The sequence below is a fragment of the Ruditapes philippinarum genome, unplaced genomic scaffold, assembly GCF_026571515.1.
Source record: "Ruditapes philippinarum isolate M1 unplaced genomic scaffold, ASM2657151v2 ctg121_1_1_1_1, whole genome shotgun sequence".
Lineage (NCBI taxonomy): Eukaryota > Metazoa > Mollusca > Bivalvia > Venerida > Veneridae > Ruditapes > Ruditapes philippinarum.
The window spans coordinates 980,825-1,004,760 of record NW_026861840.1 but is presented as its reverse complement, the minus strand read 5'-3'; the positions used below and the strand labels follow the sequence as shown (position 1 = coordinate 1,004,760).

Genomic DNA, 23,936 nt, shown 5'->3' with positions numbered 1-23,936 from the left:
GGGTTTGATCGTGTGCGGTCGTGTGTGGTCGTGGAGTAGTCGGGTAGCAGTCTAGATAATCTGGACAAGAGATCGAACAGAGATCTACTTAATCGGGATGCGATCGTATATTACTCGAGAAGAAGTCGAGATGATCGGGTACAGATAGGGTTAAAGATGCCAATCCGACCAAACAAGATCGCTACACGATTGTTTCTCGATCAACTCGATCTTCAACTCGATCAATACACGATCGCTTCCCGAGCTCTTCTCGACCGCTTGGCTACACGATCGCTACACGAATTTTTTTGACATGTCAAAAAAATTCGGGTAGAAAGCCCGATCGATGCCGACCAAGGTAGACCTCCCCGACCACTCCCGATCAATCATGCCGACCGACCCAGACCAGTACCCGATCGCTTGATCGGGCTTGATCGAGTTGATCTGATCGGCAGTGGGAGCCCAGCTTTATGCTGTGTTCTCACCGCCGATCAGATCAACTCGATCAAGCACGATCATGCGATCGGGTACCGGTTTAGCTCGGTCTGCATGCGTAATCGGGGGTGGTCGGAGCGGTCTACCTTGGTCGGCATGGCTCGGGCTTCCTACCCGAATATATTTACATGTCAAAAAAAAATTCGAGTAGCGATCGAGTAGATAAGCGGTCGAGAAGCGATCGTTTAGTGATCGAGTAGAAGATCTAGTTGATCGAGAACAAATCGTGTAGCGATCTAGTTTGGTCGGGTATACATTTCTTACCCGATCTGTACACGAACATCTCGACTTCGATACACGACTATTCACGACTCGATTACAATCATTACGATCTGGTCGGGTGAAAATCTGGCAACGATCGAGCAGAGGTCGAGTTAGTCTAGTTGAGATCGTGTATGACTCGCGTATATATGTGGCTGATTTAAGAAATAAAACGGCGGGGTCGCGGGACGAGAACACGCTAATTAGCGGGGGCGCGGGGCGAAGTTAAATAAATAAAACTTCGCCTCGCACCCTCGCTAATTAGCGTATTTTCGTCCCGCGACCCCGCCAAGCCAAAAGTCGATAATTAACATGTTAAAATGGCGGGGCGCCGGGCAAAAACACGTGTTTTCGCTCCGTACCCCCGCCGTTTTATTTCTTAAATCTCGCCCCGCGCCCCCGCGCGGCGAAGTTTTATTTATTAAATAACGCCACGCGCCCTCGCTAATTAGCGTGTTTCGCTGCGCGCCCCACAATTTTAACTTGTTTATTTTCGACGTTTCGCTTGGCGGGGTCGCGGGGCGAAAACACGGATGGCACAAATCACCCACCATACGTATAGGTCTGGGTGATCGTGAAGAAGTCGGGATGTTCGTCGGGTTGTTGTCGAAAAGAAGTCGTAAAACATCGTGTAGAGTCGACTTGAGGTCGTGTAAGAGTCGTGACGTCATCCTTAGTATACAACTCATTCATAAACGCTGACGTCATTTCATACATACAAGAATGATAAATGGGGCGCTGCTGTAACCACAATACAATCCATTCTAAGACGTCCAGTTTTTATTGTTGAAAACTTGATAAAATAACGTTTTTTCTTATTATTTCTTTTGTTAAATAATTTCTATATCTTAGCAACAGTACGGGTGCTAAAATCGAACAGCGTTATACGAAAATCGGCACTGGAAGTTATTTCCGCTTGAAAAAATACGGCCTTCGTAGTCCGTTCCTACGCATCAAAACTCCAAACCGGCGTTAAATAGCCGATACACAACGCTTTGACCGATATTATTTCTTAATTATATTTAGAAGTGATATCAAATAGTCAAAATTGTTTCTTGTTGCAGTTAAAAGGTCATCAGTGTATACCTCATGTAAGTGGCATAATTGTTCATCTGAAACAGACACGATGGACCTCGATCAAAAGTTAAATCAGTATTTGTTTGATGCAATTGATCATTTGCCCATGGAAACATATCATGCAAGGTGTTAAAATAGGAATCGTGTCCATAAAGTCATATCTAACCAATGCAAATTATAGTTCAATGCATATTATTTTGAGTGCATCGGGCCGGCAGTGTAATAGCTGCAGGCCTCAAGAAGACCCAAAATATTTCAAGAAAATCAAAAAAAAAATATTGAGGAAAATGTACCAAAATTTTACAAAAGGTAAAAACATTCAAGATCAAAGTTATGTTTTACATGTTATGTGCGGTTTAACACTGATTTTGCAGTATTTTATTGCCATATATCTACTGCGTTACTTACGCAGTAAGGGCTATTTTTTGCATAAGTTGAAGACTTTTTTGTAATTTTTTGGATTGAAAGTGCCGATTGTAATATGTAAATAACTTTTATTTGTTCACCTCACAATATTTTACTTACAAATTCATTTAAAAAAAATACATAAAAATTAACATGAATCTGAAGGCGTGCTGCTTTAAAGTAAAACTGCGCAACAACGTTATGCTACATTAAATGTCGTGGTTTAACACAAATCAGTTAAACTCACGTCTGCCCATTGCAATTCATACGTAATATAGACGTCTCTTGAAAGCATTGTATAATAAACAAATAAATAAGTAGGAAAAGGTGAATAAAACAGTTCGTTTCACAACATCTAAATCGTAACCAGTGATCTTCGGGCGTTTGCACCGTGTGATCACTTCATATTAACCACTGCTTGATTCAATATTATCAATTAAGCCTCGATCCCAAATTCCATGTTGTGAAAAAAATCAGCTCATACACAATCGGCACACCTCGGCTATCATTTATAATAACATCGGACTTAGGTAGATCTCACACGTGTAACGAATGCTTATTTTTGACATCCTAAGGAAAATAAAGTATATTCCGCTAAAAATATGATTGAAAATATGTCTGGCAATCATAATCAATTTAAAAGTTCCCACTGGTACAGATTTATAAACAAGTCTGAATTGATGTCAACCAGGTAGACATTTTGTACTTTCGGCTTTTACAATAATAAAAAGTATGTAAATAATGTACTGTTTACTTTTATAACTACGAATTAACATAATTTAGGTGGATTTTTACCAAATATACTACAATTGTTTTTGTCAACAGCTACCAGCATTTAATTACTTTTTGTTTTCACGTGTGGTTTCTTAGCATACGCTAGACCAAAAAGACCGCATTCGATCTGTGTATTCCTACTATCGAGGTCCTTATTCGAAGGTTGACGGAAAAGGCCGAGAAGATACGATAAGCTCAGACAGTCTACTATTTTGTCGGACCGCTGACGTCATTGAGAATATTATATCATTCTTTAGGTCTGCTGATACATCTTTAAATAAAGTAGGAAAATGTTTATAAAAGGTATTATATATAATTAACGATGCCGTTTGTACTCCTTAAAAATAGGACGGATGAATGGATGGATGGATGGAAGAATGGATGGAAACAAAAGTTTCTTTTTTTTCAAATTTTTATTACTTTTAAAATAGGCTCCTGTGGAAGCAATGTGTTTGTTACCCCAATAAAACAACAATTCAATATTTACACGAATAAGCACATAGGCACAAGCCGTTTTGAAATCGAATAAGCAGACGTCTTAAAAATGTATCATTCATCATAAAACTGACTAATCATGTCTTAAACATACTGGAGAAAAGTAAAAATACTAACAATATGACTTTCAAGCTTTTTCTAAAGAAAACCACAAAGTTCGTTTAAAAAATTCTTCAGATATTGTAAATCTTCTGGAAAATTGAAATTATTCAATAATGTATTTGTAAGTTTATCCTGCCATTTATAGAAAGATTTATCAATTGTCAGATAAAAATCAATTTTCTTTGTAAGTGATGACCAGTTTCAGAAAATAAGGCACCTAGCGACCTTGGTTCATCATTCTACTTTGACCTCTGACTTGACCTCTGCCTTGACTTGCCCCTTGACTCATTCCTTGACTTCTGCTCTGTCCCGCTTGAGGTCTGCCACCGGAACTTCTACTTCTGGATCCCATTTGCACACCTCCGGCTGTTCCTATGCCTCCAGACTGTCTCTCGAGACCTTGCCCTTGACCTTGACCTCCCCTTGACGGTACTTCAACGGGGTTATTTTGGTTAAAAACAGGAACGTCCTGGAGAAGTTGAACTTGAGATTGTCCAGCCTCACATCTTAAATATTCTTGCTGCCACCTACGGTATAAAGCATCCATTTGCCGTTCTCTTTGTTCGTGTATTGCTTGGTCTTTTAAATACACATCCTTCAAAATATTAGGTGATGGTAAATTCGTCACGTTCTGTCCTCTTTCTAGAGCTTGTCGAATTTCATCAAAAACCATCATTAAATTTACGTTGGACCTCACACCGGCGGCAGCTCTCATCTGGTTAAAATCCCGGACAGTCGCCTCCAACGCGAGCTCACGTTCTCTCATAAAGTTACGTCGGTCTGTGAGAACACGATTAATGTTTTGTAAGATTCTGCGCCATTGTATGGTGCTTACGTTGTTCATCTCAGTCAACCAATGGTCTTCGATCGGTAAACAAGTGCCTTCACGGAGGTCAATAGGTATAGTCTGCAAACAACAATTCAATCAGTCTTAGCATTAAAGCTAAAGCAAATGCGTAACAGATAACGTCATGTTAAGGCATTTAATTAATTAATTTATAATCAATTTAATCAAAATTAACCATGAACAAAATAAAATATTTAAGAGGCGTTGATCTTGATTTTCTGATATTTATGACTTCATTAAGAGAACGTGATATTTTAACGGTAAAATATGTAGCGACACTTTATCTATGGCACCAGTTTGTATTCAACTGCTTTATGGTCTTTGTTTTGATATAACTCCAACGGACTTTATGCACAGAAAGCCAAAGCACTAAACGCAAACAAAGCCAAAGGACATTATGTACGAAAAGCCAAACGAACTTAATACAACTAAATACACAGAAAGTGAAATGTCTAAATACACTAATAAAGCATAGAAAGTCAAAGGACTTAATGCACTGAAAGCCGAAGGACTTTATGACAATAAACCACGAATTTCCGGAAGTTAAACGATATAATCAAAAGGTAAAAGACTGTTTAAAATGTTAAAAATACTAACCCTTGGCAGATAGTATTCTGGTTTTCCTTCAACAAGAGTTGCTCTACCTGGTCGTTTACCCGTGCCATTTCTGTTACCAGCTGACCTGTGTAATATAACGGAAAGATAAGCAATTAGAGGTATAAATACTTAATTTAATATTGATACTAAATTAATAAAAAATATGCTTAAATATAACATACATACTTTACTTCATTTAATTATTTTATCTTTGTTGTGCGCCGAGTAAAGAGATATGCTGTCTACAGTCGTTCTTTTTAGAGGTGGTTTTATAATACAAGTATATGCCTAACTTCATACTTACATTGCTCGAACTTCGATCTTTTGACTAGAGGTCGGGAAGTCAAACAGGTATCCTCCCTCGATTCTGCCAGTAGTCCTGTCAACGTTGAATAGAGGTTGCCATTGTGGGTTCGTTGAATTTAGGTCACGGTAGTATACCTCTTGTCGCGGTATATCAGATTTAATCATCAAAGGGAAAGGTGGCGGTCTGAAGAATGATATGCCGAACTGAATACTGAAAATATAAAATAACATTTGAATTGAAAATTGAGTTTGTAAAATACTGCAACTGTGTACATGAACACATATTTTTTAATATGCTGACCAATTCCCCAATCTTCCGGTCAATTTCGTCATTTTTGGTAAACTTCGTTATTTTCCGACCAATTTTGTCAAGTTTCGGCAAAGTGAAGACTGAATTCATGTAGGCAAGGCACTAAAATTATTCTTTACAACGTTTGTTTTAGCATACTAGTTTAAGCCAATGCGTGTTAAGATTAAAAAATTTATAATACGTTGTAAAAGTCATTGCAAAAAAAATCTATTTGTTGACTATAGACTGTATTTATAGGTTGTTAAAACTCTTTTTATAGGTTCTAAGAAATGCTATAAATAGAACAATATTACCTTGCACCTAACGTCGGTATCCTGTATGCGTATCCAGCATCATCTAGACGCCCGAACTCTTTGAAGGCAATAGTGTTCATAATATTTTCAATTTCCATGGTAATAGCACCGGCTCGGTGTGCCAAATTCTCTTCTACCACTAACGTAGATGGGTCTTCAGCCTATAACAAATAATAAATACATGTATGTAAAAGAGTCCCTTCAGCCATTGATAATAATAATATCTGTCATAAGTTGCGGTTCGGACCGGAATATCCGTCCCGAGGGGACCCGCCCTTTGGGCGGTAACGAGGCTTGCCGAGAAAGTAATTGGCCTAATTTTCAAAAGAAGTAGTTAACGTTTTTTTTTTCAATGTAAATGGATATGTAAGATTGGTTTACTTATTCAACTAAAAGGTAACAACTACATTCTGACAAATATGTGACCTTGTACTTGATATGCCTTTCTATGTTCAAGAATTATGTTTCTTAGCATATCAACGCTTTGACACCTTAAATAATTGCCGGAACTTCACGAACTTATGACGAACGTTTCATATAAATGGTAAACATTTACCCTGAGTATATTTTCGTGCTCGCCTTCCCGCCAAGCCTTTTCGGCAAAAACAAATAATCTTGGCAACAACATTTTCCACAACATTTCTTCTGTTCTTATAACAGCTGTATCAAGTGTGGCAGCCAGACCTGTAAATCAAAGTTCAAGTTTTTTAAGTGGAAATAGATACTTTGGCAAAAATTCAAACCGAAAGTTTGTGTATGTATAAAAATTACATACAAAAAATAAACTAATCATCGTAAAGGCGGGACAGTACACGTTCGAATGCAATTTGACCCATCCGTGAAATTTGTCCGAAACATGAAATATCTAAATTATCCCCATAATAACGAATGGTAAAAACTATCAAATATTAAATTTTTTATTTATGTTGTCGAGGTACCAAATTTAAATATACTAGTAATCCTATATTTCTGAATCAAACTGTTTTTACCAACGAATTTTAAGAAATATCATAATAAATACAAAAAAAGAATATAAATTGCCTTCGTGAAATTTGAACCTTTGTCCTCATGTGGAAGGTGTTTTTTTTACCAACAGATGACTTAAAATAGACAGTAATGACAGAGTATTCTCCCTTTATAAAGTAAAAATAAGCAAACATTGCAGCCTATAATCTCTTTGATATGCATTTAAATAAGAATTTTGAATGATTAAGTGTTACCATGACTTTGATATGAAGAAGCGTGAACCTGCGTTCAGAACATTGTCTTGTTCTATGAAACATTTTTGCCAATTAATTTTAATTTCCTTCCATCGGTTCAATAGATACAGAGCTAACGGACAAACGGGTTGGCGGACGACAAGGAGCATAACATTCTACGTCCAAAATTGTGTGCAGGGCTTTACGATGTTGTTGTTGTTTTTTGTTGTTTGTTGTTTTTTGTTTTGTTTTTTTTTTGCTGTTGTTTCTTTTTGTTTTTTTTTTTTTTTTTTTTTTTTTTTTTTTTTTGCTGTTGTTTCTTTTTGATAACAGCATGATAGCAGCATTATTCATAATTATGGATGTTTTTGTTTTTTACATACCTAAGACATTTTCCTTTTTCATGAGAGGTTCGCAATTATGCAGTTTACACATTCTGTATTGAAGGAAAGTATATCCGTCTTTTCCGAGGTCCATATTAATGTAATGGTTCAGAGGTTCATACATCATCATACGATGCATATTAATGATGTGGAAACGCCTCGTTTTCCTGTTTCCAGGCTCGTCAAAATCTAATTCATACGCTTGGTCAAGGGCGAAAAAGTTCTCTGGTTTTAGCACGATCTACAAAAGAAACAAGAAGATTGTTTGTGTTAACGTATTCAAAATATATATTATATACTTTGTCATGAATATAATTGTATAATGACAAAAAAGGTATTTATGAAGATGTGTTCTTCCCCTGTAATATGATGGCAATTTTTGAAAACGTTATCTACTTGATGTTCTTTTGCCCTGAACATATCGACGAAATTCGGATAGAATTTAACATCAAGTCTGAAAATATGCATCAGCTTGGAAACAAAAATTATACGGTCCATGTACCATATTCAGTTCCGAACTTTATCAATGTTGTGTACCATGTTTTTAAACCAACCATTTATTGGAGTCAGGACTCGTTTTTTGCGACCGTTTAAAGTAGAATTTTCATTGTTTTGTTTCTAAAATTAGATGTCTGCAACATATTTTCATCAGTAAATAAATAACACGTGCCTGTACATAAAACAAAAAAGGCCCTGTGTCAGGAAATGGACGTAATAATCATGAACACATATATTGATCTCTGAAGAGCCGCCCTCTGTAAATCAACTACCTCTTCACAACAACGTTCTAAAAAAATTTAAAAGGAAGACCTCACAAAATATTTAACCATTCTAGAGCACCACCTCTAGGCAACAACCTTATTTTCTGTCTCCCATGGATGGTTGCTCTGCAGAGGTTGTATCATGATCTGCATACATCATACCTTAAATCCTTTATTAGCACATCGGTACGGGAAAATCCAGGAAGTTCGATCTTTTTTCTGTCCATTGTAGGGCAACAAGGCGTCATAGGTGCCGTTTGGATTCATTTCTGATGGCGGGTCAACAACCTCTCCGTCCATATACGCTAGCTGTTCTGTAGTCAAATTCCACTCTTCCGGACTTCCGGGAAACGTCTTATAGAAGTGGGCGACTAAGTTGCTTTGTGACATCTTCGATGATGGTGGAATCTGAAAAAGCAATTTCAGAAAATTATAAAATAGTTGAGGAACTCATAAATTGGACTTAAGACTATTATATGTGTGTATCTCATTATTTTTTTGCATGTTTTGTTTCCGTTGAACTTATTACGCGTCTGTCCGTGGTTGAGGTCGTTAACTTCAAACCACTTCCCCCTCAATTCAGAGGGTTCGAATTCCGACAGGGACTTTATATTCTTTCATGTAAGGAGGCTATTCAGCCAGCTAACCGAACGTCGGTGGTTTTACTCAGGTGCCCGTTCATGCTTGAAATACTGCACGGAAGGACACCTGAGGTCTTCCTCCTCCAGTAAACCTCGAAAAACGCCAATTTATCTATATATTGTTTGGTGTGACGTAAACCCTCACCCCCCCCCCCCCCCCCCCCAAAAAAGGTACGGATACAAAAAAAAACGCAAATATTCAAAATTAAGAAGGAAGCATACAGTCACTGGAGTCTTAACATTTCCCCGTAGTGCACTTATAAAATGTGTGCTATACCAAAGTATTCATAGACCTGTTAAAGACGAGTTTCAAAATTCCAAATTATAAGCATCAAGTGTGGGTTTAAGACGCTTATTAAACAAACAATAAAGAAATATAAAAAAAACTTCACCTACATTAATACAATCGTTAGTTTCCGGATCAACTATTGCCTCTTCGTTCACGTGCAGAACTGCATTCACAGAAGACAGTGTCGTCTGCATTGTGCCAATCAGTGTTGATAACGCCTTTGCATATGTTTCAATTTTATATCTCTTGCAAGACGGGAACTTTCCGAGGAACTGAGTGAGACCATCTCCGCCTGCGTGGAAATTTTTGAAAGGGACGCTCGCAATGCTGTACGCTCGATTTACTTCTAAAATAACGGCGTTGATGAAAGCAAATGTTTGATCTCGGCATGGGTCTAACAGACCCTGGATGGATAATTCATCTTCGGGAATTTCACTTGCGGGTATAGATGGAACAGGCGAGTTCAAGTAAAATTTGTTTGCAACAGTTGGATTTCCACGTATATTACTATCATGTCGTCTTTGAGAAGCTCTCTTTGCTGCTAGCATACCGCCAAGAAAGTTGAATCTTGGAATAATATCAACGTGTAAAGAATATGCATACGATAGGATATTTGCTAAATCATGTCGAGTATAAAACCCGGACGAAGGGAGTTGTTGGTCGCTGTCAGCTCCGAAAGTTGGAGGCAGGCATTGGTCCCCGTCTCCACACCTTTTTGACGCGTACTGAAAAAGAAAAAAAAGGGTAAAAGAAACTTTTCCTGACCATTTTTGCAAAAGCATTACGTTCCGTAACATTTGAAAACAAATATTTGTGAATGTTATATTTGATCGACACAATGAATAGTATTTAAGCGTATTTACGAGGAAAAAACACGTGTGTACATCATGGCGTCCATATTGTCTAAAATATGTATTACAAAGCGCCTGCTTAAGTTCATATGTATAGCCGGAACAAACCATCGATTTGTTTTATTTATTTGCCATATCACTATTAAAGCTTTTTTAAAGTAAAACAAATTACAGAAAACTTCCTGAAAGTATGAACATATATATTACACATGTTACAGTACTAAAATCATCATTGCTTTAAAAGAAGCAAACATACAATGATATATGAAAGTGCATATATACGTACTGAGGTAAGTTCAGGAAAATCCATGACTTGATATCTCCAGCCATGGTCCCCGCCAAGGTTAAGCTCAAGCTTGTTCAGTTTGTATGTGCTCATTAATTTCAGAAGTTTTCTGATTGTTGAAACTGGGAAAAAGTTCTTTGTAAGGTCCACAGATAGTGCCCGGTGTCCAAACCTTGCGTCATCAATGACCGTCATATCGGGTAAAATGTCGTAAAGACCAGCGGCGCCCATTAGTGATTCAACGGCATTGTGAAGACCTTTAATATTCAGAAGGAAAAAACATGTAGAAAATTATATATGTAAGATTCGTAATATGCGTATATTTTTTTGATAAAGAAAAATTAAAGTATGTCACTGGTATGGGTGATGTGTCAACTTGTGTTGCTTCTTAAGTGCAGGGTTATGGATAAAAATAATAATGAAAATGACGATGTAGAAAGAAGACGACGATTATAATGACGGTGATGATGTCTTAAGTATTTGGTTTTACTTGTACCTTTAGTCACGTGACTTTATTTATTAATAACTGGCCAATGCTGTATTTACTTTCAATTTTGGAATTCATAATTAAATTAAATTGTTGATTTTTAAGGATAATTGTGCGGACTTACCGGCTTCAGATGTGGCTGACATGTGGATAAGATTGAACCTGCGAGTCGGGGTCTTAGGCCTGACAGCGAGTTCGTAGTAGTCTTCTGACTTTCCTGGTTGGGGCGGGGTCTGCTGAATGTAGATTCTGTCAACATTTCCCGGGGGCACGGATGTTACATTCCTTAGTTTACCTCGGTGCATGTTCGGTATTGTTGTAAATACATCTGAAAATTAAAGCAAAAACATTTCTCTGAATTATTTCTTCTCAGTGGTCAACTTATTGGATAACAAGTAGGTTTGAAAAATAATAATGATACCACAAAAATGTATTTTTGTTCTTTATATGCGACCCTATTTAATAAAAGTTTACATATATAGATCTATCATTTTTGTGAAAGTATTTCATTTTTCTTAAAACCTGATAATGTCATTAATCGCTATTATTGTAATTATAATTTGTTTTTGTTTTTTAATGAATGAATCAATTAATTAACATGTAACTTACCTTCGAAATAGCCTTTAAAAGTGTCGGATACATTACGTTCGTGAAATACGTGAAACTGAGTGATTTTACTCATTTCCATCAGCGGTATATCTGGGGATACAGAATTATTCAGGGCAGCCGGTATAAAAATGGTGTGTGGGACTCTGTCCAAGTCTGCTACATCCGGTGTCATCATGGTCCTCTGTACGCCGTTCATCTGGGAATAATCATCATTCCTGGATTTAGCTAACTTAACAAAGCCCAAAGACTCGTCGTCTGTTGAATTAATCGTGCGTGGAATAGTGTTGGGCGATCTGACAATAAACTTGGGGAACATATCCTGTTTAAACACTGATAAACCTGTGGCATTTACTGTAATTTTGAAAGGCCTTGACCTGAGTCCACTCCATCGGCCATTTGGCACGGGGGCCATCTTATACAGATTGTCTTCATACGGTTCAATTGCAAAGCCGGCAACTTCAAATTTCGGCTTTGCTAATAGGTCTCTATTATGCAATGAAAATATAATTTCCCAGTCATCGGTATCAAGAATTGTTCTTTGACCTTTATTTTTCAATATATAGGCAATTTTGTAATGGCCTGTGGACAAATGGTTTGTTTCCAAAAACACTTGAATATCTAAATTATTCTGTATGTTATCTATGTCGATCTGTGTTGAAGGTCTGCTGAGAGCAGTTGGAATAATTACAACCACTGAAATAAAAGAAAAGTAAATTTAATACTGCAATAAATAAATAAATACTCTTCATGTTAAAAAATGGATTCAATTTATGTATGTCATAAAATGTAGAAACAAGAATCTAAGTTTTGTAGAAAACTAATAAAGTGCGTGAAATTAAAGGAACTCCGCTGAGATCTAACAACCTTAAAACATAAAAATATTGAATTTCTTACATAGATCAAGTTGGGTATTGAAATCAGAGGATAGTTAAAAAAATATGCACAGAAAAAATGAAAATCGTATATTTGTGCTATTCTTAACCAGATTCGGGTTTCAATTTTTGGGTCATTTTTCACAATTATAATATTTTTTCTGGAAGAAACAGACCAAGCGAATAATCTGAAATTTTACACACAAGTTCGTAGTTTAGAAATACATCAAATGGAAAATTATTCTTGAAAAAATTATCGCCACTTCCGTCATGACACAAACCTCGGTTGAGGCCCTTTGATAAGCGAATTGTTAAATTTGTTATGTATGCAAATTGTGTGTTTGCGTTTGTTTACCCTCGCCACCGGAAAGAGACCATATGGGCAAGCAATGTATGCAGAAGTTTTTATTGGAGCATTATAAATGGTGGCGGGGGTGTTGAGGAAATAAAAAAAAATGAATAAGAATAAAAAAAATCAATAATAAATAAAAACTAAATTTAAGCAAATAAATATAAGCAAATAAAAATTAATTTATTAATAATGCAACACTGCTAGCGATATCATAATGATCATAAAACTGAATAATTTCGTAAAATAAATATAAATAAATAAATTAATTAATTAACCATACTGTAAAATGAATGACTAAAAAATACATAAATCAAGATGTTAACAATAAGTATTACTTCAAAGAGCGTTGTCATTTATGGGGACACATATGTCTATTGTTAAATCTACAACATAACTGTATTTTTATGAGACTGTTTGATGTAACAAAATTTTAAACGCATGTCAAAGTCGTACCAATCAATAACATATCATTTTTATTGAAACTTCTAACGTACTTTTTTTAGATAGCACGTGCGCGTTCGTTAAGCGACGCAAAAACGTATATTTAACGTTAACGAGAGTATTTTGACAAGCAACATTGCCGAGAATGATGTATTGTCATAATTAAGTAATTTATTCTGTCTAAAACAATTAGCGATGACAGATACGGGTTGCATAAATGCTTTTTTTATATTTGTTTTACTCATTTTTACTGACCAACGAAGTGCTTGCTTGACAATTTGTATATGTATATACATTGTATACACCGTGACGGATAAACCACTTCCCCATATCTTATATTAATAATATTTATTTCTTTATGAATGTTTTTAAATCAATTCATAACAATTAGACATTTAGACTGTTTAACCTTTACTTTTTAAATGAAACAATACTTTTGCATCTATACTTATGTACTGAGGAAATATAGTGTTATACTTTTGGTACACTTTTTAGCCAAGAAAGTATATACATATATATTTTCAATTAAGAATTCACACCAAGAAAAGTAAGTCTTTATTTGAATAAGTTAAACTCATTTTGAACATTTGTCCTGAATCTAGTGGTTTACTAATCGCTTTGTTTCGTTATAAAGAAATCAATTAAAGTCTGTATTTAATGAATAACATGAAATAGACGGGTAGGAACTGCACCCCTTGCTTAACCCCATTTATGAAAATATAATAATGATCAATTGGCTGAAGTCACTTTCACAAGTTCATCCCATAACATTTGTAATTTTATTATATCCATACAAATTTGTTTTTCTGCATAAACTTGAATAGTAGAAAGTAGGGTATCATAACGTTTTTCTACTGATCATGGTGTAATAAAAACGCAGTGTTGAACTAATTATTCAGGGAGATCTGTCATCTCTACTTAAACTGATATTGGTAAATTCTTATGCGTAAGACTATAATTACATGCAGTTTCTTGAAGCTTGCCGGGTAAAGAATCGTTTATTTTTTATTTTCATTTTGCAGTATTTCCCTACTTCTAAAACAACACCTTACCCCATTCCCCTTTAAAAGGGTGAGAATGCAACTAAGCGGCCTTTTAAATGCAAACTTATATTAATTACCAGAGGCGACTATAAAATTGATATATTTATGTAAGGTACATGTATATACATATTTTTATCACAAATTCGATTTTTTAAACATTGCCCTAAATCAAGACAATAAATATAGGTGTAACATCTTGTTAGATAGATGCTGGTTTGTTTTCGTTATTAACGCATACTCATCGCGGTTTTCACATTAAAATTTTCATCACGTAAAATGATCACACCTCTCTTGTTCTTCCTCCACCTAAAGATTTATTACATTTTGATCAATTATAATAGTCTTTTTATGCAAGTTATATGCAATTACCTACGTGTCAATTAAACTGTCATTCACAGCTGCTTACGTGGCCTAAGATTTATATCCCTTCAATAAAGCATTGCTTTTATTCTAAGTATTAAAACAACAACATATTAAAACAACATAAGATGTTGTTGTTTTTTTTTCTCCAAATTCTTGTTATAAAAATTTACATTTCGAAGAAAATATGAAAGGCTGGACATTGTTTAACAGTTCTTTGATATGATTTAAGAAAATGAATACGGAAATGCAGATGTACATTAACAATTACGAAGATTTAGCCGAGATTCCTTTATGTTACCAACACACAAAAAAGCACCGGTTAAGACCCATATATTGGTCCCAATTTCCTGCATCTAAAAGTCTGTAAAACTATATGGGTAAGCCATATGCATATCATTATTCATCGTTCATGCGGTCTGAATTGCTAAATGAATTTAATGTCTAACAGGTTTAAACAGGTTTAATTCGATGAAACATTCTCTGAAGAAGAAAAAAGGTACATTTGAATATGCAAATTACGCTATTTATTTCACCTAATGATGATAGTTTTTGTTGATCCATTAATCATGTACTTGTTTTAAACATGTGTCTAATATTCTAGTCATGCCCATAATTAATCCTAATTTTGTTGTAATACTACAATGAAAGAAATGTTGGTTTTGTTATGTTGTTGCTTTTCTGGACTTATTATAGTGAAATAAGGAAACCAACATGGTTTTATTTGTCACGGACGGCATCGGTAAATAGAATGCGCCTTATACACCTCAAACCATATTTCTTTAAATGGATGAAGAAACATTGGTTTAAAGGTACAAGTGAATGTAAGCTTTGCAGCTTGATATACAAGCCTAACTAACAACACTTGTAAAATTTAGAAATGAAAAATATTGCTTAATGTTCTAATTCCCAATTATTTGATATTTTGTATGATTCTTTGTTATTTGACGTTATTCAATTTATTGTATATAAATATCAAACTATAAGTTGCACTACTTGAATAATTTTAAGCAATCTTTGAAACAAATTTATTTGTATTAGATAAGTATTATTTTTATACTGCGAGTTCCCCGCTTCGTTTTCTTTTTGCATACTTATAACATGTCATCCTTAATTTTTCTGTTAAATCACGCTGACTTAATAATTCAAACATGTCAAAAATAACATTTCAAACAAAGAAATTAATTATACTTTATAGAAATCATTAGAAACGACGACCATAAAATATTTCATTGGAAATATTTTAAAAGACTGCGTATTCAGTAAAGACACAAATTATAGAAAAAAGAGAAAGATTCATACAGAAAAAGTTAACACTGCTAATGAAAATATAGAGACAAAAGAGTATAACTCCTACCTGTAAATAAACAAGTAAACAGCCAAGCTGTGCTTAAGTGCGCCATCATCCTTGGGGCACAAACAAAACTGAGATCATGAGTTAATGTTTCACAAGAGATACATATATACTTATTGTGCCGTGACCTGATCAGTCATGCTCTCACGTCACGCGGTACGACAATTAAGACACAACGTACAGCTAATTATTGCAAAATGCGTACTAACTACTTTATACATAGACTAGCTTTTTATCATTTTACGGTTAATGAAAAACCTACGTTAGTACCAAGTGACAGATTATTCGGTTTTGCTGATATATTATTGAATCGCTGACGCATGTTTTACGTGGTTTTATCAATTTATATTTAACTGCCAAAGACAAGGGTTTTTTGTCCATGTTCTTATTTTATTTACTTGTTTATTTTGTTGTTGTTGTTGTTGTTGTTCCTTTTTGTTGCTACTTTCATTAATTGTTTTCTTTCCCAGCTTCAATCACTTATTTACTAAAAATAACTGTTTCTTTGTGTTTTAAGTAGAACAGACAGTAAACCACCAGCAAAAAGAAAAGAATTACAAATAAAAGTTACACGTATATAGTAGTACTTTATTGTTCATAAGTCTCTATATTTAACAAACACTATATGTATATTTTTACAAAATATACAAGGACACGACAAATGATATGCCTACAGCATGTCTATTGTCAAAAAATAGTTGATTGCTTTGCTAAGTGATCTTGTCAGGCCCTTAAACAAATACGTTAAATAATAAACGAGGCATTGGACAACCTTGTCGTAAACCGCTCGGACATAGGAAATACCGTTATCGGTTGACGCATATTGACGCATGCATCTCTAATTTTGTTTTGTTTCCTTACCTGTGATTCTAAAAATCAGCCTACGCGTCTTCTAGGAAAACCACTGCATCGTTGTGACCTTTTATGATGAAAAACAACATTTCTCTCAATTGATATGAAACAGTTAATTCATATGATATTGAATAAGCTTTTATAAACATGCACTTTCATTTGACAATTACAAAGCACGTCTCTATTTACAGATGCGTTCGTGATAGATCATTTACCTTAACAAGTTTACAAAGCTATATAATTAATTAGATTTCCTTAAATTTATTTATTTGTCGCTTAAAAAATAATGATTTGCAATGATTTATAGATGAGGTAAACCGTTTTATTTCATTATTGTGGCAGCTGCGTAAATTTCAAAATATGTTTGCAGTCAATCATAATAATTTAATAAAAAATGGTAAAATCATGCTTTATTGTTTTTCTATGTGTTTTGTTAATGTCTCAATTTTTAATTGGTTTCAATAAAAATGCTTTAATTACCAGGTTAGAGAAAATGTGGTCTTAAACTCGTCATCATAGCAGCTGTATAAAAGAAATATTTACACTTGAGGCTTTTTATTCTTAATTTCGGATTATTGATTCCTTTACTTTATGTTGAAGGTTGAATACCCCTTAAGCCGGTGCTAGGGGGTATAATGGATGTTAGAGCTTACATTATATCTCACGAACTCATTCAAACAAATTCTGCATTTTTTCTCCGTCTTTTAGAATTTATTCTTATTCTTTCGAAGGTTTCTCCCATTTTCGGATTTATTTTCAACAAAAAAACGTAAATAAACGTTTTTGAAAGCAATTATTCAGAAAATATGTAAAAGAAGGGTTCGAAAGTATATGATTCAAGCTACTTATTAGCTTTTCTAAAACATCTGAAACGTTTTCTTACTTCGTTTCAGTGTATTTGTATTTGCTTCAATCCACTTAAAACAGGGCGTATTACATAATATTTGGAGACACAAATGTAACATTGTAATGGAAGTTAACAAGTACAGAACATTTTCATTTGATCAAACTCTTATTTGAAAAATTGTTTTTACTTGTTCCATGATATTTTTCTATGTAGTTTGATATAAAAACATCGTTTAAATTAAGTTGTTATTGTCTGCGTTTGTACAAACATTGCGGTTTTGTTTCTTGACACTGGTTCGACATTTTCCTTGATGTTAACAAGCGTTTCCGTGTATAACAGCGCTGTGTTTGCAATATTTCTTAATCAGTCACGGTGAACCGCTGACCGCAGGTCATAATCAGTATTAAACATAACAAAACAGGCTACACTAAGAAATACTATAAAATGTGTATTTTTTAAACTGAATGCAATTATATAAGAAGAACACGTAACAGTATGTCAACACTTAAATGTATTTTATAGTTCGGATTCAATGTTGCAAATTATGATAAATAGGTAGATATGGTCTCGGTGGTATAGTGGTAAATTGTCTTACTAGAAATCGTGGAGTAGGGGGTTTGATACCCTGCTGCACCAACTATCCTCGGCCAGTCGTAATTTCTCCGTCACAATTCATCTCAGACGTTGAGTCTAATTGATAGTCATTTGTCTCTAACTGCTGTTCCAATCAAAGGGCTGCATACTCTGTGGTATTTTCTGATCTTTCCTGTATAAGTTTATTTTTATATACTATTATTCATCTTACGCAGCGACTGCGTTTAACAGTTTGTGATTGATACATAATGGAATTTTGCATGCTAAAATTTGCATCAAAAATCATTTTTCATTTTTTTATTACAGCCACACTTTATCTTTGCATATCGTGGCAACTTCCTTAAAAAAGATACTTTAAAAAATAAAGTTGCCCCGACAAGGATTTTAACCTTAGGCCTCTCACACCCTAAACGAGCGCGCTACCTCTGCACCACAGTGAAGTAATACGTATGTAGCGTGAATAAAAAGAAATATATTGTAATTCTAAAATTGAGAATTTTCATTTCGTATTTGTAAACCTTATTAATTTCGAGGTATTTTGTTCACGATAAACCTGTTGTTAAATACTGATGAAAATAATTTAGCGAAAATCTTCTCGCCAAAACAGTCCGACATGTATATATTCCATTACTCGACAGTCAGATTTATTTGTGTACTACGCTCTGGAGTATTCGGTAATAGACATAGCTAAAATAGCATTTTCATTGATTAAGCTTTACGGAAATAGTCGAACATGTTTCATTGGGTAAAAAAGATATTCATCCGCGAAATTTGTGATTGCAACCTCATATTTCTATTGACTAATGTAAACTTTTAATGCACTGTAATTCGTTCAATGCCTACATTAAAAATTATTATTTCTTTTAAATTGCTGGTTTTTAAGCAGTTTTGAGTGAGAACTACTTTGCGTTGTTAGGTCTGTGAGGAAATTTTGTGTTAGACCGTGGATGTTAGCTATGTATTTACTGATCTTGCGATCAGAAAATACAAAAATCATGTTGGATAAATTATCGGTCACTTGCGGAGAAATTGGTTAACTCTGAAAAGAAAACAAACACCTATCTGAAACACAGCAGAAATATGTTCAAACATTACAAAAATACGGACATTGATGCAAATTATTGAAGATTACATGATCAGCAAAATTTGATCTAATAATTGGATGTTTAAACAAGTTGTAATCATACCATTTTCTGTATATATAAAAACGTTTCTATGTCTTAAAATAATCTGATCAGACCTGTGCCGGGGAGGACCCTATACGATCACATACATTAATGTATGTCGTCCAAGAAGTAGGTCAACAGAACTAAACAAAGCAACATTTTCAATTCGCCGTGTTTGGCGACATTTTTTGGTTTCCATGGTACCTATACAAATGTAATAACATTTTGTGTAATTTTATTAGGTAATTATGAGGATTCTTGTTTATTGAAAAAAGTTTTCAATCTCTCCTTTTCTTTAAATGATCAAAGAAACGCATTGAATTAATTAAATCAATTAAATGGCTTGAATTTCAGGCTTCTTGTGACATGCTTTGGAAAATTATACAGTTAAAAGTAACAATTCTTATTTGACCCCACCCCATGGCTTTCATAAAACCTTCCCATACAAGGAAGATGATAAAAAGGACATCAAATAAACCACAACTCAGTGCACAATATTATTTTTGGTTTGTACAATTATCCAATGTATCATATATTCTCCAAATTTGCATTTCATTGCTTCTTTGAAAGAAAGAAAAAAACATAATGCACGTCAACATTAAAGCAGCCTGCCTTCAGATTCATGTTAATTTTTATGAAAAAACTTGAAAATGTTTTATTAGTAAAGAAATATGTAGTGAACAAAGAGAGTAATAAACAAGTTGCAAACGGCATTTACAATCTACGTAAATTAACAACAAAAGGTCAAAATATGCAAAAAATAGGCTTCTGTACTGTGTTAGTGGCACAGTAGAAATTTCAATATGCTGATAAATACTACAAAATCAGTTATTTATGGCATATTACATGTAAATTATTACTTGAACCTTGAATCGTTTTACTTTACGTTTTTATAAAATTTCTCTTTCTTGAAATAGTTTGACTCATCTGGAAAAATAAGACTTTAAAGTGTATAAAGCTATATATCTGCTCCAAAAATTATAGTTTGAATTTTAAAAAAGAATACTTCCAAAATGCTTAAAAAATAAACATTTGAAATAAACATGGTAGATTATTGCCTTAAAAGCGGATAACGCATGCACAAAACCATAACTAGACAGATAAAACCCTACTTAAAATAGTAAATAATATTTTGTTCCAGAACATTTATTTTGTTTACGTACACTTCATGTGTGTTTAAATAACAGAGACATTTTTCGAGAATCAACCATATAATAATGTAACCAATATAATTTTACTGTTGATAACTTTTATAAAAAATATTTTATAAGATTTTAATGTTAATGGGCAACAGCTATTTTGCAAGCTGTTATTTAGCCGTGCTTATCGTAATAATTTTATTATTTATTACTAATTTAGTGCCTATTCTACAAAAAGAAAACTTCTTTATCAATATATAACAATTTGTGTATGTGCTGTTCGCTAACAAACCCTATAACAAGTAGAGAAACTGATAGCGAACAGCATGGATCCTGATCAGACTGCGCGGATGCGCAGGCTGGTCTGGATCCAAGCTGGTCGCAAACCCATTATGTTGGTTTTGTCGTGACGCGGCTCATATAAAACAACAGCGTCGCGCTTGAATGAACATTATTTTATAATGTTGTCATTAATTACTAACTATACACGTCTTGTCATTAATAATGAATAGCAAATAAGACTAACAAATACAGTTTAGTGACCTGAGGTCATAAAACCTTACACTGAGCATATCAGAGGTAAATGAATAGTCAGCGGTTTGACAAATTAAACCTACATGGTTTTAATTTTTGCTGTAAAAATGCTAATAATTGGCCGGCTGATTTATGGTGTCGATTTAAGCTGGGTTTTTTGTTGTTGTTGTTTTTTTTTTCATATAAAACCTAATGTGTTTTCAGTTTTATCAACCGCTGCTTAGGTTCTATTATGTTATTAATTAAAGGTGCAATTATAGTTACTAGTGATCTAGCATCATTTTAGTAACTAAAACAACTAATTTTCTTTTCCATTTTTGTTCACGTTTCACGTTTCCGCATTTTTTTTTTGTTTTTTTTGTTTTATAACCTCATAGTTTCTCTTTTTCTCTAAGTGATCAAAGAAACGCATTAATTAAATTAATTAAGTCAAATAAGCAGTTTTTAAGTGTATTTTTGGTTATTTTTTTTTTTTGTTATTATGATGATTTTTCTCTGACACATTATCAATAGAAAGGTCTCATAACTATGATACAAATAATGTTATGATATACATTGTTGACTTTATTTCATCCTAATAATATTTAGGCAAGGGTTAGCATATTTTCACGAGATCAATTAAAATAAAATTCACTCACAAATACGTTTATTAGACCTGTCGCCGTCAAAAGAGGAAAATGACGTAACATGAAAAAACATTTATTTTTTTTGTGTGTCAGTCGAATAAAGAAATAATCATCAGTTGTAAATGTTTATGAAATAATCATGTCGCCAACTCAATAACCTCAGAAAAAATAATTTCTTTTGTTGTTTTTTTATTTACAATACTGAGGTTATTTAAATTATATTTGGTCCAAATATTTCTAGCTATATGGTGTAGCCGCTTATGTGTACGAAAAGTGTACAAATACGACTAGTTGATGTAATAATTTTCCGATAATAAGATTTGAACATCTGACAGGATGGAAACGCATCAACGATTGTTGATGTTGTTGTTGTTGTTGTTCTGGTTGTATTTTTTGTTATCAGCGTCTTACTTAGTCTTGTATACATGGCGTAGTTTATTTAGATAGACCCGATGTTTAAATGAATATACTTGAGTCAAAAATGCCTTTTCGGTAAATGCAAGGACTAAAATAATATCTGACACTTATTGAATATGTATAATAACATGATATTTCGTAAAAGTTTGCACATTTCAGATCAGTTAACTTTAGTTTAAATTTTATTAAACCAAGGCATATAATATGCAATTGGTTATAACAAACAAACAAAGAGAAAAATAACAGTCAAAAATCACTAATATCACAAATTTAGACGGATACGACTGATATCTATCCATCTATAATAATAAACGGAATGGAGCTGTTTGATATTTTTTGATTGATTTTGGTACACTTTTGTAGATTTGTTGTTTGTTTACATCATGATTTTGTTTGATGTAAGACCGTATACAATTCTTAAGGCAATATGATTCAGCACCAAGATAGAATTATATATACATTTTACTGCAAATGTGCCGCGTCATGACAAAACCAACATAGTGCGTAAACTTGCGCCAGCATGGATCCAGATCAGCCTGCGCATCCGCGCAGTCTGATCAGGATCCATGCTGTTCGCTTACCAACCCTATTACAAGTAGAGAAACTGAAAGCGAACAACATGGATCCTGATCAGACTGCGCGGGTGCGCAGGCTGGTCTGGATCCATGCTGGTCGCAAACGCACTATGTTAGTTTTGTCGTGACACGGATAATTAATGTATTCCAAAAATATACTGCTACTTTAGCACATTTTGTGGAACCTTTAACGATATATAAAAAATTGTTTCAAATTTCTGTCACTTTTATTATATCATTTAGTGCTTTTGACTTTCGCCCTTATGATTGTTATCTGTCTGAAATATCATGGTTATTATTATATCCTCTATTTCTATATATCATCTATTTATGTCGGTCATCTCATTCGGAAAATTAAAAAGCAACACGTAGTCAATTGAATTTGGCGTCATGTTTGGCTATATTTGCCAATGGTAAATGAAACAACCGGCTAAAATAATTTACTAACAATGATGTAGCTTTAATCGAGTTAGGCATTGTGTCAGTGGACTTTGGCCATACAGTCCAGAAGTAAACTGTCGGTACTAAAAGAAAAAAAAATGTTTGATATTAAAATAATACATCGGTTAAAATGGTAGTTACTCTCCCACTCTCTCTCTCTGTCTTATGTCGAGAGTAAATCAATTATTCTCTAATCTACTATAGCAAAAAACAACAATAAATACATCGGAATAACGCTTAATATTTGGTAGTACATATTACATATCAATAGAATCAACCGGTATTCATCTGTATTTGTTATGTTCTAGTATAAGGGGTTCATCAGATCTATAGCATTGTTGCTGTATCCGAAACTCTGAAACGAAACTAAAACAGATCCGAAAACGTGGTTATAAAATATTACAAACAGTGTAATCTGTAAAATATTTAATAACAAGTTAAGCTCATTAAAACAAAGAAAATTCATTAAATTATGCAACTTTAAAAAGTTATATTTCAAGAAACGATTCGTGTGTGTCATGTGAAGAATAATGTAAAAAGCCTTAATATTCAGCAAGAATGTGTATTAAAAAACTTCATTACAAAAACGTTTGTTGTAAGAAGGGATGAGGTCGGGTGGGGCGTATTTAAACAAGTTCTTGAAGCACTATCAAATGCAAGCGTAGAATGAAGAAAACCCGCAAAAACACTGTATATATATATATATATGTATGGATTTATATTCAATCAACACATTGAAAAACACATTTTCCTTTACTAATTAGTTTCATGCGCAAAACGCAATCTTCAGAAGTGTAAATGGTAGTTCTCAATAAAGGGACGTAACTATGAAGTGTAAATGGTGGTTTCTCAATAAAGGGGCGTAACTATATTAAT

The 23,936-nt window shown here is 33.9% G+C and overlaps 1 protein-coding gene across 1 annotated transcript; it reads right to left on the bottom strand.

The window, feature by feature from the left end:
- Positions 1-3,388: 3,388 nt before the first annotated feature.
- LOC132717049 (N,N'-diacetylchitobiase-like) lies at positions 3,389-16,030 on the bottom strand. The gene is made up of 12 exons (XM_060700444.1): positions 15,873-16,030; positions 11,448-12,140; positions 10,963-11,166; positions 10,352-10,608; positions 9,322-9,939; positions 8,447-8,692; positions 7,524-7,764; positions 6,498-6,625; positions 5,942-6,102; positions 5,337-5,549; positions 5,033-5,117; positions 3,389-4,495 (listed from the first exon to the last, which is right to left on the bottom strand). Exons 1-12 carry the CDS (start codon positions 15,919-15,921, stop codon positions 3,806-3,808), a joined length of 3,585 nt encoding a protein of 1,194 aa, XP_060556427.1. The 5' UTR covers positions 15,922-16,030; the 3' UTR covers positions 3,389-3,805.
- Positions 16,031-23,936: the final 7,906 nt, after the last annotated feature.